The sequence below is a fragment of the Mytilus trossulus genome, chromosome 4, assembly GCF_036588685.1.
Source record: "Mytilus trossulus isolate FHL-02 chromosome 4, PNRI_Mtr1.1.1.hap1, whole genome shotgun sequence".
Classification (NCBI taxonomy): Eukaryota; Metazoa; Mollusca; class Bivalvia; order Mytilida; family Mytilidae; genus Mytilus; species Mytilus trossulus.
This window is the reverse complement of record NC_086376.1, coordinates 8,295,309-8,308,202: the sequence shown is the minus strand read 5'-3', so window position 1 is coordinate 8,308,202 and position 12,894 is coordinate 8,295,309. Positions and strand designations below refer to the sequence as shown.

The window sequence follows — 12,894 nt, the reverse complement described above, 5'->3', positions numbered from 1 at the left end:
AGTTTTAGTTTGTAACCCGGATTTGTTGTTTTTTTCTCTATCGATTTATGAATTTTGATACTATCATGCTTTGTAACATACCTTTCTTAAACATTTAGATAAATGTAGAGGTAATTGAGAAAAGGAGGTTCCAACTCCTAAAAGAAAATTTAACTAAAGATGGATTTTTCTATTTGTTTCTTTTTTTTTGTCATACAGCTCCTAACTTACATTGATATCCAAGTAGTAAAACATCGATGGCTTTGACTTTTTTTTTTATTTGTACGTTCCTGCAAATTTTGAAAATGGAAAAGCTAAATATGTGCCAAATCTATAAGTTGTTATTTTTGTTTTGTATGCATCTTATTGTTTTCAAAGGAGGTGCGAAGGGTACTGAAAACTCTCTTTTTCAGCTTTATGATTTTAATATTGAATTGAAACATTTCTTTTAGTTTGTATATTTCTCTGTTCGTTTCCTAACTTTTCTAATTGTAGCCCTACTGTTTGTTAATAGGTCGGAAGATTCTTAGCGACATTATTTTAAACCCACACTTTTCTTATAGTGTTAATTTTAAGTAGATATTTATTTTATACCTATATGTGTGTTTACTTGTTTTTGTTAATGTTTCTTTTTGAAAGGATTGAGCCATTTCAATTAATATTTAATATTGTGGCTTCCTATGTTGTAATGTTATGCCACTGTTTCCGGTAAGGTTGAAAATTAGCGACTTTTAAAACGTTAAACCCGCTGCATGTGTTTGAACCTGTCTTAAGTCAGGAACCAGTTGCTAAACAGTTTTTGTTTGTTGATATTGTTCATAAGCGTTTCTTGTTTTACAATAGCTATATGTATTGTCATTTTAGAGCCTTTCATAGCTTAATGTAAGGTGTGAGCCAAGGCTCCATGTTGAAGTCTGTACTTTAACATAGTAACGGTTTGCTTTCTATAAATTGTGACTTGGTATACATAGTTGTCTCATTGGCACTCTTACCACATCTTCTATTTATATAAATAATATAAAATGGGTGTACCTCTTTGTTCTGCATTCCAAAAAACAAGTGCAAAACTATATTCAAAATAACAACATTTTATTTTGCAATATTTTCGATATGTTTTTACAAACAATAAATCAAAATAACAATTACAAGACTAGTTTAACAACTTGTAATATCATACATGATATATTTGGCAATACAAGTAAATAACAGCACTTTCTGGCAATAACAAATGCACTTTTAAAACACATTTTAATGCAAAATCGTTTGCAAGAAATAATATCATCAATTTTGTGTAAATCGCTACACAAAAAAGAATACTTATCGCATTTTCATCTGGTTATTTTAAATGCAGATTCTTTTTAAAATATAAAATAAAATTTTAACAAATATAGCTAATAACAAAATAATAAATAAATAAAGGAAATAAATATATAACATGCCACGTCATGGACCGGGTTTTTTCTTTGGTGATTGACAGAATAAGGTACTTAATAATTCAAATAATTTAAAGCAAATGTTCTGAATGCTTGAATTAAGTACATAATGTTCAATTGGTTAATATTAATTGGACATGGGGATTTTCCACGGAAATGTATATGTCCCTTCAAACATTTGTTAAACGTGTGCAGATTTTCTAGTCATAGTATAATATTGGTTAAACGCAATTGCACTGCACATATTTCTTTGACTAAAAGGGTAACACTTGTTTCAAACACTACGTTAGGGATGCAGATACTTTTCATATTAAAGGGCGCACATTTCAAAGCAAATAGTCTTTGTCAGAAGACAAATATCAATTGTCACAAATGTATCACAATAAAACAACAAAAGTCACAACTCTCTGGCAATAATGCTACCTAAAATTAAACAAATGAACATAATAAATAAAAATATCACTTAAAACCACAATGAAAAATCTAACATGAAAAAGAGTTTGTAGAATAAATGTAAAAATAAATACTTATATATCACAACCTTTTGCAGCGCTTGGAAAAAATAAATAGTTGAGCTTAATTCACATATATACATCACTTTTACCAACATCTTTCGATCTTTTTAACTGTATTTGTACTTCACACACTGTACACACGTTCACAACCACTTGACATACGCACATTTAACCTTTTTATATGTACAAAAGCGTTCATTACACATTAAAATAAATACACATGTAATCATACATACACATATTTACACATGTAAAATATATGTACATTTTGAAAGATTTCGTCCATCATACTCTAACTGAACACAAATGCGGTATTAAATGTCTGTACTATCACCCGAGACTCCGTTCGTGGCCTGAAGCATATGTCTATTTAGATGGAATATCCGTTGAGTCTTGTGGAAGGATTATGTCACCTTGTAGCTGCGTGGGAGCAGTTTGAGAAAAGTCATAACAAGATTCTTCAGTATCGGCTCCTACCTATCGATGTTCTCGTAGTTTAACATTTACTTGAACACCATTCTTTGGCATAATTGTTGCCCCTTCCTGACAAACCATTGGAATGTCAAGCTTTTTGGACGGATAAAAACTGTACTTTTTAAATAACTTGACTATTGCCATTTTGCCTTCCAATTGTGCCAGTCTTAGACCAACACATGTCCTGGGACCACCTCCAAACGGTAACCAAGCCATCGGATGTCTATTTTTTCGTGCCTCTGGTGTAAATCTGTAATAAAAATTAGATTGTTGTATAAATTTCGTGTTTCAATAAAAAAACACTGACCCGTTTACAAACACTTGAACTACATGAAAACGTAGTAAAAGCAATAAAACAAAACGCGATTTTTTTTGTATTTCCTTTCACAAGACGAACAACGTTTAAAGTGCGTTATATCTGTAAAGATACTATTTTCGTACTTTTAGAATTAGGTATAATCAATATCACTGTCTTGTTTCTTGGTAAATAAAGTGTGGTTGACTCACATACCCCCCTTCCTCGCATTAATCTGCCTAGTTAGAAGATGTACACTATTTTTCCGATGACACATTACTGTGTTACCGATTGGTATTAGGGCAGTTTCAACGAAAGAAGTGCTTCATATTAAAACAATGTATTTATTACATTTTTTCAAACCAAATTCATTATCTTACTTAAACAATTTCTTTGCGACTTTATATTCTATAACAACCGGAGCCTTTTGTTCTTTATCACTATCTTCCTTAAACAGTAATGTGTATTCACTAAAGACATAAATAAGTATCTATTTGACAAGGCTTTTCTGTAAAACTAACACATTTATTCACTGCTTTGTTTCGTTTAAACAAATTGTAAACATTGAATGAATATTTTATGATTGTCGCCTATGTACCAAGTAAGAAACTATACGCAATCCCCAGCAGTTCAATAAAAACAATAGAACAACCTTCAAATGGCATTTTTATTTATTTAACTTAGTAAAGCAAAGGTCAACTAATGGCTCAGAACACACAGATAAGCGTTAAGATCCCCTGCAATGTTATATTCTCCCCGTAAGTTAGGGTCATTGTTAAACCTCCAATATGACTATTGTAAATTATAGTGAAACCAAATACAATAATCTATTGTCTTCTTCGTGGGAGGCTTAAATACTACGGAGTCTCTATCTATTTTTATGTTTTTATTTGGATTATTGATTATCATTGTAAATTTATACAAAAGATTTAAACTTATTAAATATGCAGTTTTTAAATGATTTTAATAATATTTTCAATTTTTTTTTAAATCAAATTAAAAAATATGTTAATCTGCATTTAATAACAAATTTTGGCGTTTATTTTTCTGTTTGGAAAAATTCGGTTATTAGGTTAGTAAGTACATGAACACAGACATTTTTAAATCTAAAATTCTGTATTCGATATATTATAAACTACTCTTTAACGATTTTTCTTTTGCTCTAATCTGTAATACCCCAAGTTAAGCGTAGAAATTATCAGTTTGTTATAAAAAAAAAAAAAAAAAAAAAAAAAAAAAAAAAAGCTAAACAAAGAACTGATCACAATAACAAGGCTTTATAATTTGGTGCGCAATAGTTCGTCTTCCCAAGATGCATACGTAATAAACGCTAAAGTCAAATCAATTTAAAGGTCAAAGCAAGTACGAAGTTGAAGAGCAGAAGGCCAGTTATTCTTTTTACATATCTTGCAAATGTTCAGAGGGTTCAAACGTCTAAATGTAGTTACCTTTCTGGTTTGAACTGTTCGGGATTGTCTCCCCATATTTTTGGGTCGTAATGGATGTCCCAGACATTAGCTTGAACAATCATTCCAGACGGGATATCTATTCCTTGTACTTTTGATGGTTCCATACATTGTCTAGCTACAACCCTGTAAATAAAAATCAAATTTTAAGTAACTTTCATTTGACAAACTCTGTATGCTGGTATCATATTAAATTGCAAATAATGTTAAAAACTTAATATTCCTTTTTTTTCTATTTTCTTACTCGTCTCAAAGAAGTACATAGTTATTTATTTTACTAATGCCAGTATTATTTCGCTTTATTTAGAAAGCGTTTAGTGTTATTGTTATACTTGAATAATGTGCTATATAAAAAAAGAAGATGTGGTATGATTGCCAATAAGACAACTATCCACAAAAGACTATGTACATTGATTTGATACTAGTGTATATATTTGTTTTTTTATATTAAAAAAAAAAAGCAACAAATGTTAATATGATAACTTACGTGCTTGCCAAAGGAAATTTTCTCAGGGTTTCGCACCAAACCATTTCTAGGTATTCCATTTTTGTAAGCGCATGGAAATCTGGTTGCTCTGTCTGAAAACCGAATAGAAATATAAAGTATACAAGCTAGGATGCACAGCATGAGAAAACACAAACTCAATTTCACGTTGAATAAAACAAAGACGAAACTCTAAGTCTACTCAAACGTACAAGAAAAAAATTAAGTTGTCCAGTATGGAAAACTCACAAATGGAATATTATGTACCATCTTATAAAACGACTTATCAACTAATGTTAAAATAAGGTTGACCGAATTACGTAAAAAAATTTCATTGAAAATGATTAACAAAAATTCAATTAATACTTACTTCGTCTGGAAAATTTTCATCAATTTCCTCCTGCAACTTCTTTTGAACTTCCGGGTTCACCGCCATTTCGTACATAATATATGCCAATGTTGTACTGGTAGTTTCGTATCCAGCCAATAAAAATAATAAACACATTGCAGTAAGTTCCTGAAATTAAAATAGTTCAAAATTATAGCACTTTGAATTTTTGAAACAGTGATTTATCCGTAAAATGTCAGTCAGTCCATTATATTTGAAAAGAGAGACAAAAATGTTCATGTTTGATTTCATAAGACAGTTATAATATTTTATTGGTTTTGCATCATATTTCTTTTAAATTAATGGTATTACTTGCAAGGCTAGAGAGTCTCAAAGTTTATGTTCACGTCAAATTCTGTCTGGAAGTGTTTTTTCCCGATAAATTTGTTCAATAATTAAATAAATGAAACTAATTAAACTTTTATTTGAAGGATTCTTTTATGTTTTACCTTTACGCTTTTATTACAATTGAAGAAGTTCTTCATTGCATTTCATGTGATTGAATTCGCCAATAATTTAAGACAAGTGTTAATCAATTAACGAAGACTCCAACTTAATTGATTGATTAATCACTCAACTAGACATTTCGTTTCCATTACAAAATATTGTGAAGGTCTTTTGGTGTGACCTTGAATTACCGGAACTTACGTCATTTGTGAGGAACCTCTTTTTGACGACACTGTCGATGCTGTCGGCGTCATCTTCGCTGGTTTTTGCTGTTGGGTCAAATTCTGACGTCACCATAAGTTGTAATAAATCTACCCTGGATGCCTGTGAATAAATATTGATTCTTTATAAAATGCTTGTTATTTCAAACTCTCGTCAATGAAGACAAATAATAACTCCTACGTCTGACAATCAATTCGATAATACTAGTGTCATCTATACCACGTGTTGCCAATTGATTCTCTTAGCTAAACAGTTACATACAAGATTTTATTAATTAATTACAAAATTGATCTCTTAGTGGAAAATTTTCACGATTTAATTGAGAAAGACACAACATTATCGTGCATTCGTTTTCAATTTGTGTTACCGGAAACACCTACAACACGTAGTCTCTAAACTTAGATAATTTAAACATCAAATTAATCTGCTTTTTATAATTCTAAAACGAATTAAAATCAATTGGATTGTATTAGGCTGACGTAGTTTTACAAAACACTTATTGAAAACGTTTTAAAAGCGGCAGTTGGAAGCTGAGATTCCTTTTATTCGTGTCCTTGAAATTTGCAGTTAAACAAAGGGCGTGTTGACTTTTTTAAATTGATTCACAAATTATCTCTTAAATGTCTATGAAATCAGTAAAAGGTTTGTTTTAAAAAGATATTTTAAGCAAAAAACAATAAATACCTTTTTCGATTTCCTTTCTTTGACAATTCGTGCCATATTGTCCTCCAACCAAAATACTGGATTAAAGGAGATGTATCGGAGGATATTGTAAATTGAAATCCATAATGAGTGAAAGGTTGGAAATACGACTGAAAAAGATCAATGTTGATATATATAATTATAAAAGTTAAATTAACATTCATAGTCTTGATCAGTACAAAATGAAAAATTTCTCAAACATTTCAACGAATATAATTCCGACATATTTAATGAAACATATATTTTAACCACATTTGACTATAGTATTGAGTGATTAATTCAACAAATATTGCTAACTTAATGCTCAGAAGCCACTATTACATGCACAATCTTGAAAATGTAGCAACAGTGCCAACAGATATGATGAAATGGATGGTGTGCATCCAGTAAACATTTACTCTTAAAATAAAGTCTTTAAAAATTGAAATACTTACATCCCAACATGAACAATATAGGTCTTTTCGTTGTATCTTTGATTACATTTCGACAATTTTGTAAACACACATCGTCTTTGCTTGTTAATGATTCTGATTTCAGACCAAACCCACAATCAGCAATGGTATCTAATGTTAATCGTTGAAATAATCTGCAAATAACAATACAATTGTGAATGGGAAACTGATATTTTTTGTAGGTAAGCTTCCAAACCTATAGAATTAGGTAAGATACTATTTTCATTGATTTCCTGGCTCGTATTTTTTATGTGTTGATCCGTTAATATAACAAGTTCTCAGTACAAATAAACTTACTCAAAAAAGTGTTTGACCGACATATAATAAGATGTTGAACACGATATGTAAACTAATTCCAATACTTATTCTATGCAAACATGTAGAGAAAAATTATTATGGAGAGCAAATCAATAATAAAACAAAATCATTGGATAAGAATTGTTCGTGAGCTTTTGAAGAGCAGACGGTATTTTAACTCCAAAACCGCGGTTAAGTTGAATTTAAAAGTTTTTGACGTAGCGTAGCAAAAGATACCTTACCACTGTTTCGGATTATGTACGACCTTCAGACTACATTAGTAAGATTACACGGCTAGACTGCACAAGATGAAATACTTACTCGTACATATCAAAGTGTTGGTTTTCCATTCGTTTCTCTTCCACAATATCCATTAATTCATTCACTCTTTTGTTAATTGTAGGCATCATCTAAAATGATAATTTAAATATGTGTCATCCATTTATAAATTGGGAGTAAATTAATGAGTTTTAAATGACTGTTTTACGAAAGCTTTGACTAATGACTTATAAATAAAAGTTGTTCTACTTATGATGAGTATAAAACAGAATCTGGTGATTGTCAGATATGCTGTTCAAAGTGAAAGCTGTTTATCATACCTTTCTTTAAAAATGGTATTTTTTTTTTAATTTGAAAGTCAAATTAGTGATCTTATGGGTAATTAGTTCTTAAAAGATTTTTATAGATTATTTTGCTGTTTGATGTAGGTCCGACCTCAGATGTCCCTGTTTCCAGATAAATTTCAAAGCCACTTACGTCCTTCATTTTTGATGTACTGAATGCTGGATTTACAATAGACCGAAGACGACGCCATCTTTCTCCACGAGCAAAAAACATGTGAACATTTTCATCTTGATCAGGATCAACTTGAACTGGGTATACCTAAAACAGAAATTCACGATGTATATGACTTGCACAAGGATGCCTATTCTAACTTTTTTTTGGTTTTGTATAAAATTCAAATACGCAAATGTCTGTTCATGAGTTATCGTTTGACAAATACTTTGTATGTAACTTTATAATAATTATATGTATCATTCTAAAATACAGTAGATTGTGTGTCTTCTTTAAATTCTATTGTATAACACACAACGCCAACATAGAAGCATTTCAACAACGACAAACACTTTCTCGTTGTTAATTCCAGTAAAAGTGATTGTTCATGTCCTTGTATCTGCTTTCTACTATAAATATTTCAATTTCAATTTTACAATCAGACGTTGATGTGATGCTGTCTTTTGAACAACTACTGAATTGGTCAGTATTTTTAATTTGCGTTGAATACAAACCAATTTTTCTTACCTTTCTTGCATGAAAATTTTTAAACTGCTTTACGAACACTTCCTGTAAAAAGTCCATATCACTAGATACGATGACTGGTGTTGGTCCTTCAAAGTATCTGTAAGGAGCAAAGAAATATTAATGTAGATTAAGCAGACGACAACACAAATTTACTTAAAATCATTGATATTGCAATGTGTATATATACGATTTGTATCATCTTAATTTGAAAACTTTATAATTACACAAGATGATGTTGTTACGGAAACTACAGCAGCGGTTGGAATGATCAAGCGTAGTGTTTCGTTATCGGTTTTCTGATACCGCTTGATTAAAAAAAGTTCTTAATGAGTTTTTTTGTAGCACTGCACAATCCAGATTTCTTTTAATATAGCTTTCCGATTTTATTTACCAAGGGCTTTTTTTTACTTTTTTTTCTTGTGTTAGTTTGTTTGATGTATTTCATTTAAATATATTTGAATTATTCTAAATTAAATATTTCTCTCTCATCTGTTTCAAAATTACACAAATAAAAAATATGTTTCCAAATCACATAAATAAAAAAAAAAACACTTACCCATATGTTTTTCCGTAAATTTTACACCAGTTTTGGAATGAAATGTATAATGGCTGAAAAAATAAATAATAAGACAATGTTCAATTGATTTATTTAAAGCATATTTATCACTGTAATACATCTCAATTAATTGATAAACATGTAAACTATTTTATCAATAGCGTATATTGATGATATCTCAGAATTTGCAGACAGATATTTTAAATTGTGAATAAATATTTGTGGTTTGTTTGATATCTCTTCATCATAACAAAAAGAAATATGTTAAATTAAATGATATAAAGTTTGATGTTTTTCATTAAAAGCGATATTTTGTTGTTGAACGAAGCACAGTGTCACTATGCACTAGTTCATATCGAGACCTCGAATAAGGTTAAGGACCACCAAAAGTCAGTAGTTAAAATTAAGACCATGGGAAAAGGTACTGTACTAACAAACATAATCTTCTAGTGAACCTACAAATTGTTTACGCATTGGAGGTCCTAAAATGGTTTAACAATACATTGTATCTTGTAAGTGTTCTGGTTTGCTTTCCTTCGAAAGTCGAGGTATTAACTTGGTAGTAAATATTCGCTTGCTTTAGCTTAATGGAAGCATGAGTTTTAATATTTAACAACATAAACTCTAATATATTTGTCTTATAAGCAAAGTTTGAAAACAGGAATAAAAATCAAGAGTTTAGTCCTTTTGCCTATAATTTAAAATCTAAATGTATCATACATGGTTTATAAATATATCTAAATGTTCCCATTTAAATATTTAACTCTCGGTGCTTTCTCATATAATTTCCGTTATCAATGACTAGACCTTAATCACAAATGAAAATCCCCGGCAGATTTTGTATCTAATTTTGTCTCCTTTTCTTTAGATCTATTCCTATTAGGTCATAATGTAACAAAAATATACATTTAAAGCGTTAAAACCTCAAAGACATCACAGATTTTACAGCCATTTAAGGACTTTTCAATATGCACAAATAAAATATAACCCGCTGGCAGCCTTTATTCTTGTACAATAAGTTAACGATAAATTCCCTATTTTAAGCAAAATCGACAGAAAGTTACTCATCAATATAGAATGTAACACAGTACCAAAATTTAAATTTTCATTTCAAGTTTCCGTATATATCATGTTATAACTAAGTGATTTACGCCCTACAATACTATGCCCTTAAATTTCTTTAATTTTTGTAATAAATATAGAAATTAAACGTTAAAATGTGACTCGTTAAGGACCAATAAAGCAACAAGACAAATTTAAATCCTCAAATATATCAAGGGCTTGGTTAATGAGAATACCTATTTGTTCAGGATATCCTATTAATTTGAATTTACTGTGTATTACCAAATGGTCTAGTTTGACCTAAGCGGTATGTATTCAGTAAGTGCTTCCGTATTTTGGTCCTATCAGCATTTAGTAATTTTTTCATTCATGTTTTTCACTATGTTGTGCGTGTTTGTCTAGAAACAGCAGCTGTGTTATCAAGCAGATAAATCTATGTAGTCTGATTGGTCTAAAAGGTGTTTTTAAATGGTTTAAATCTTACAATACATTTTACGTTAACAGATGCATGTTATTTGATATATAGATAAATATAATATCGTAATATAGTAAATAATTTCATAATCTACTTAAAAGTCCTTGATAAATATGAATACATATTTCACCTAGAGCGATTTGAACTCAACATCATGTATAGATGTATAATAAACATCCGTTATAACAATACTACCACGTGTAGCCGAATAAAGCATTATATAAAACTTACCCGCCACAGAAAGTATAACAGATTTCCAAACAAAAAGTTAGGCTCTGGGCCTGGTAGACCCAGTTCCTTGAAAATGGTCATTTGCTGACGTCTCTGTCTGAAAATTAAACAGTGGGAAATATTAAAACAGACCAACAAATATTGGTGCACTAAGACACTTGTAACACCCTTGTATTCGAAACCAAACCATTCTTGTTAAATGTATACTTTTTTCCAGTATAAAAACTAAAACGTATGTATAGACAAATTGCCAGAATTGCTCAAGGTCGCTTATAACCGAGAAAGATTCCCGAACTTCTGGTGACAGATCTAGTATGAATTTGGATGAAGATTTTTACAGAAACATTATACGAAGGCACTGTAATCTGTTTTATAGTTTATAATACTTAACAAATAGTTATTAGTACAATTAACTGTTTGTAGGAGTAACAACAATTTGAAACTACACGAATAGTACATAATTCATGCGTCAGCGGAAAATGTATATATGGTCTTACAAGAAGGAAATAGTAGTAGCGGTTAAAGATTGTTAAGTTGTTTAGTAAGAGTGCATTTTAAGAGTGTTTTACTAACACAACTTCATTGACATACAACTTATAATAAAAATCTAAAATACAATTATTTTTACACTAAGTTGATAATAAATATTAGAATGGTTTGATAATATTTATGAAAATACTAGCTGTGCCTTCTAATGCAGAATACGTTGTTCGTGTCATTGTCATTTACAACTTTCTCCTGTAATTTGTTTGTTTATAGTGAGAATTTCACAAGTTCTTTATACTGAAGACCATTGCAACTACGCTTAAGAAGGTGCAGTATGTGGTATGTTGCAAGACAAACAAATGTTTCCCTTACATGTGATCAACACTCAACCAATAATCTCACTTTGTTAATAATAGTTAAGTTATGATATCGCAATCATGAAATCATCAACACCAATTAAGTGTAAATTCTCATTTTTAAGCATTCCAAGGCCAAAATAAAATATGGTATTGCATATTCGAAAAATGAGCAAACAAATTACCTCTTAAGCAGAATTATTGGTTAATTGAGTTTAGTAGCTTCATAATTGCACATGCAGACGTTACCTGTCTATTTATCTATAGCTTTTTCCCAATACATGTGCATTTAAATGATGCTTGCGGAACAAATGTAAATAAATAAACTTTTAGACGATATGAGAAAATTAATTCAATCTGCGTATACGGAAAATAGTAAGTTAATGTATATGTTTCAAATTAAGCGGATTTGAAAGATTCTTCACGGTTTTATATTAAAATAAATTACGGTTAAAATACCGCTAGACACACGTGGTTTGTAATAAATATAATAATATAAAAATGAAATCTACACTTACCTGTAAAATATAACGAAGGAAATAATCACAATTGCAAGTAGTAATTCTGTTAGCATTTTATTGTTCTCTGAATAATAGCAAAAAAATAATCCTTTCAATAAGTAAATGTATATTTTAAATTTTTCAATGAATACCCGTTAAATGATATGACGATAGAATATATTTGCTTTTAGTACCTCTTAATATATACTTACTAACCAATCAGTATTGGTAAGTACGATTTAAGGGGAGGATCTTAGAAGTGTCGTGTGTAGGGGTATAATAAAATTGATCAATCGCGGTTCAGGTTTTATTACGAGTGTTAATTTATGTTTTTATCAATGGTATTTTACAATTCATTCAATACAAGAAAAAATCAATATACTCTCGGAAGCATGTGGCTTGTAACTTCTAAGTAGGCTTGAGTTAAAGATAATACGCTAAATGAAAAATCAGTTGGTTTGTATACAGTTTATTAATGGGTGGTAAAGCGAATGTCATATTTCAGTTATAAATGAGATTTTAATGGCAACTGATCATTAAAATATACACTTTAAAAAACGGTGGATTTAAGATCTGATTTTATCAGCGTCTTCACTGATGATTTACTTTTTCATGAACAAAAACCTCATTTCCACTCAATTAACCCCTAAAATTAAGTAAGCTTAGAGAAAAGAGTTACATAAATGCATTACGACTGTTTAATCTTTAGAAGATTGGATGCTGTCTTTCATTTTTACGTATAGCAAAAATGAAAGGAATACGAAGTATGTCT

General features: G+C 30.0%; 1 protein-coding gene across 1 annotated transcript; it reads right to left on the bottom strand.

Annotated features, from left to right (window-relative positions):
* Window positions 1-1,081: 1,081 nt before the first annotated feature.
* Window positions 1,082-12,272, bottom strand: LOC134714591 (putative cytochrome P450 CYP13A4). The gene is made up of 13 exons (XM_063575958.1): window positions 12,141-12,272; window positions 10,781-10,877; window positions 9,013-9,065; window positions 8,457-8,553; window positions 7,911-8,036; window positions 7,476-7,564; window positions 6,840-6,991; window positions 6,388-6,515; window positions 5,683-5,805; window positions 5,017-5,163; window positions 4,650-4,741; window positions 4,145-4,288; window positions 1,082-2,651 (listed from the first exon to the last, which is right to left on the bottom strand). The coding sequence occupies exons 1-13, from the start codon at window positions 12,194-12,196 to the stop codon at window positions 2,405-2,407; spliced, it is 1,551 nt and encodes a 516-aa protein (XP_063432028.1). The 5' UTR covers window positions 12,197-12,272; the 3' UTR covers window positions 1,082-2,404.
* Between the last annotated feature and the right edge of the window lie 622 nt (window positions 12,273-12,894).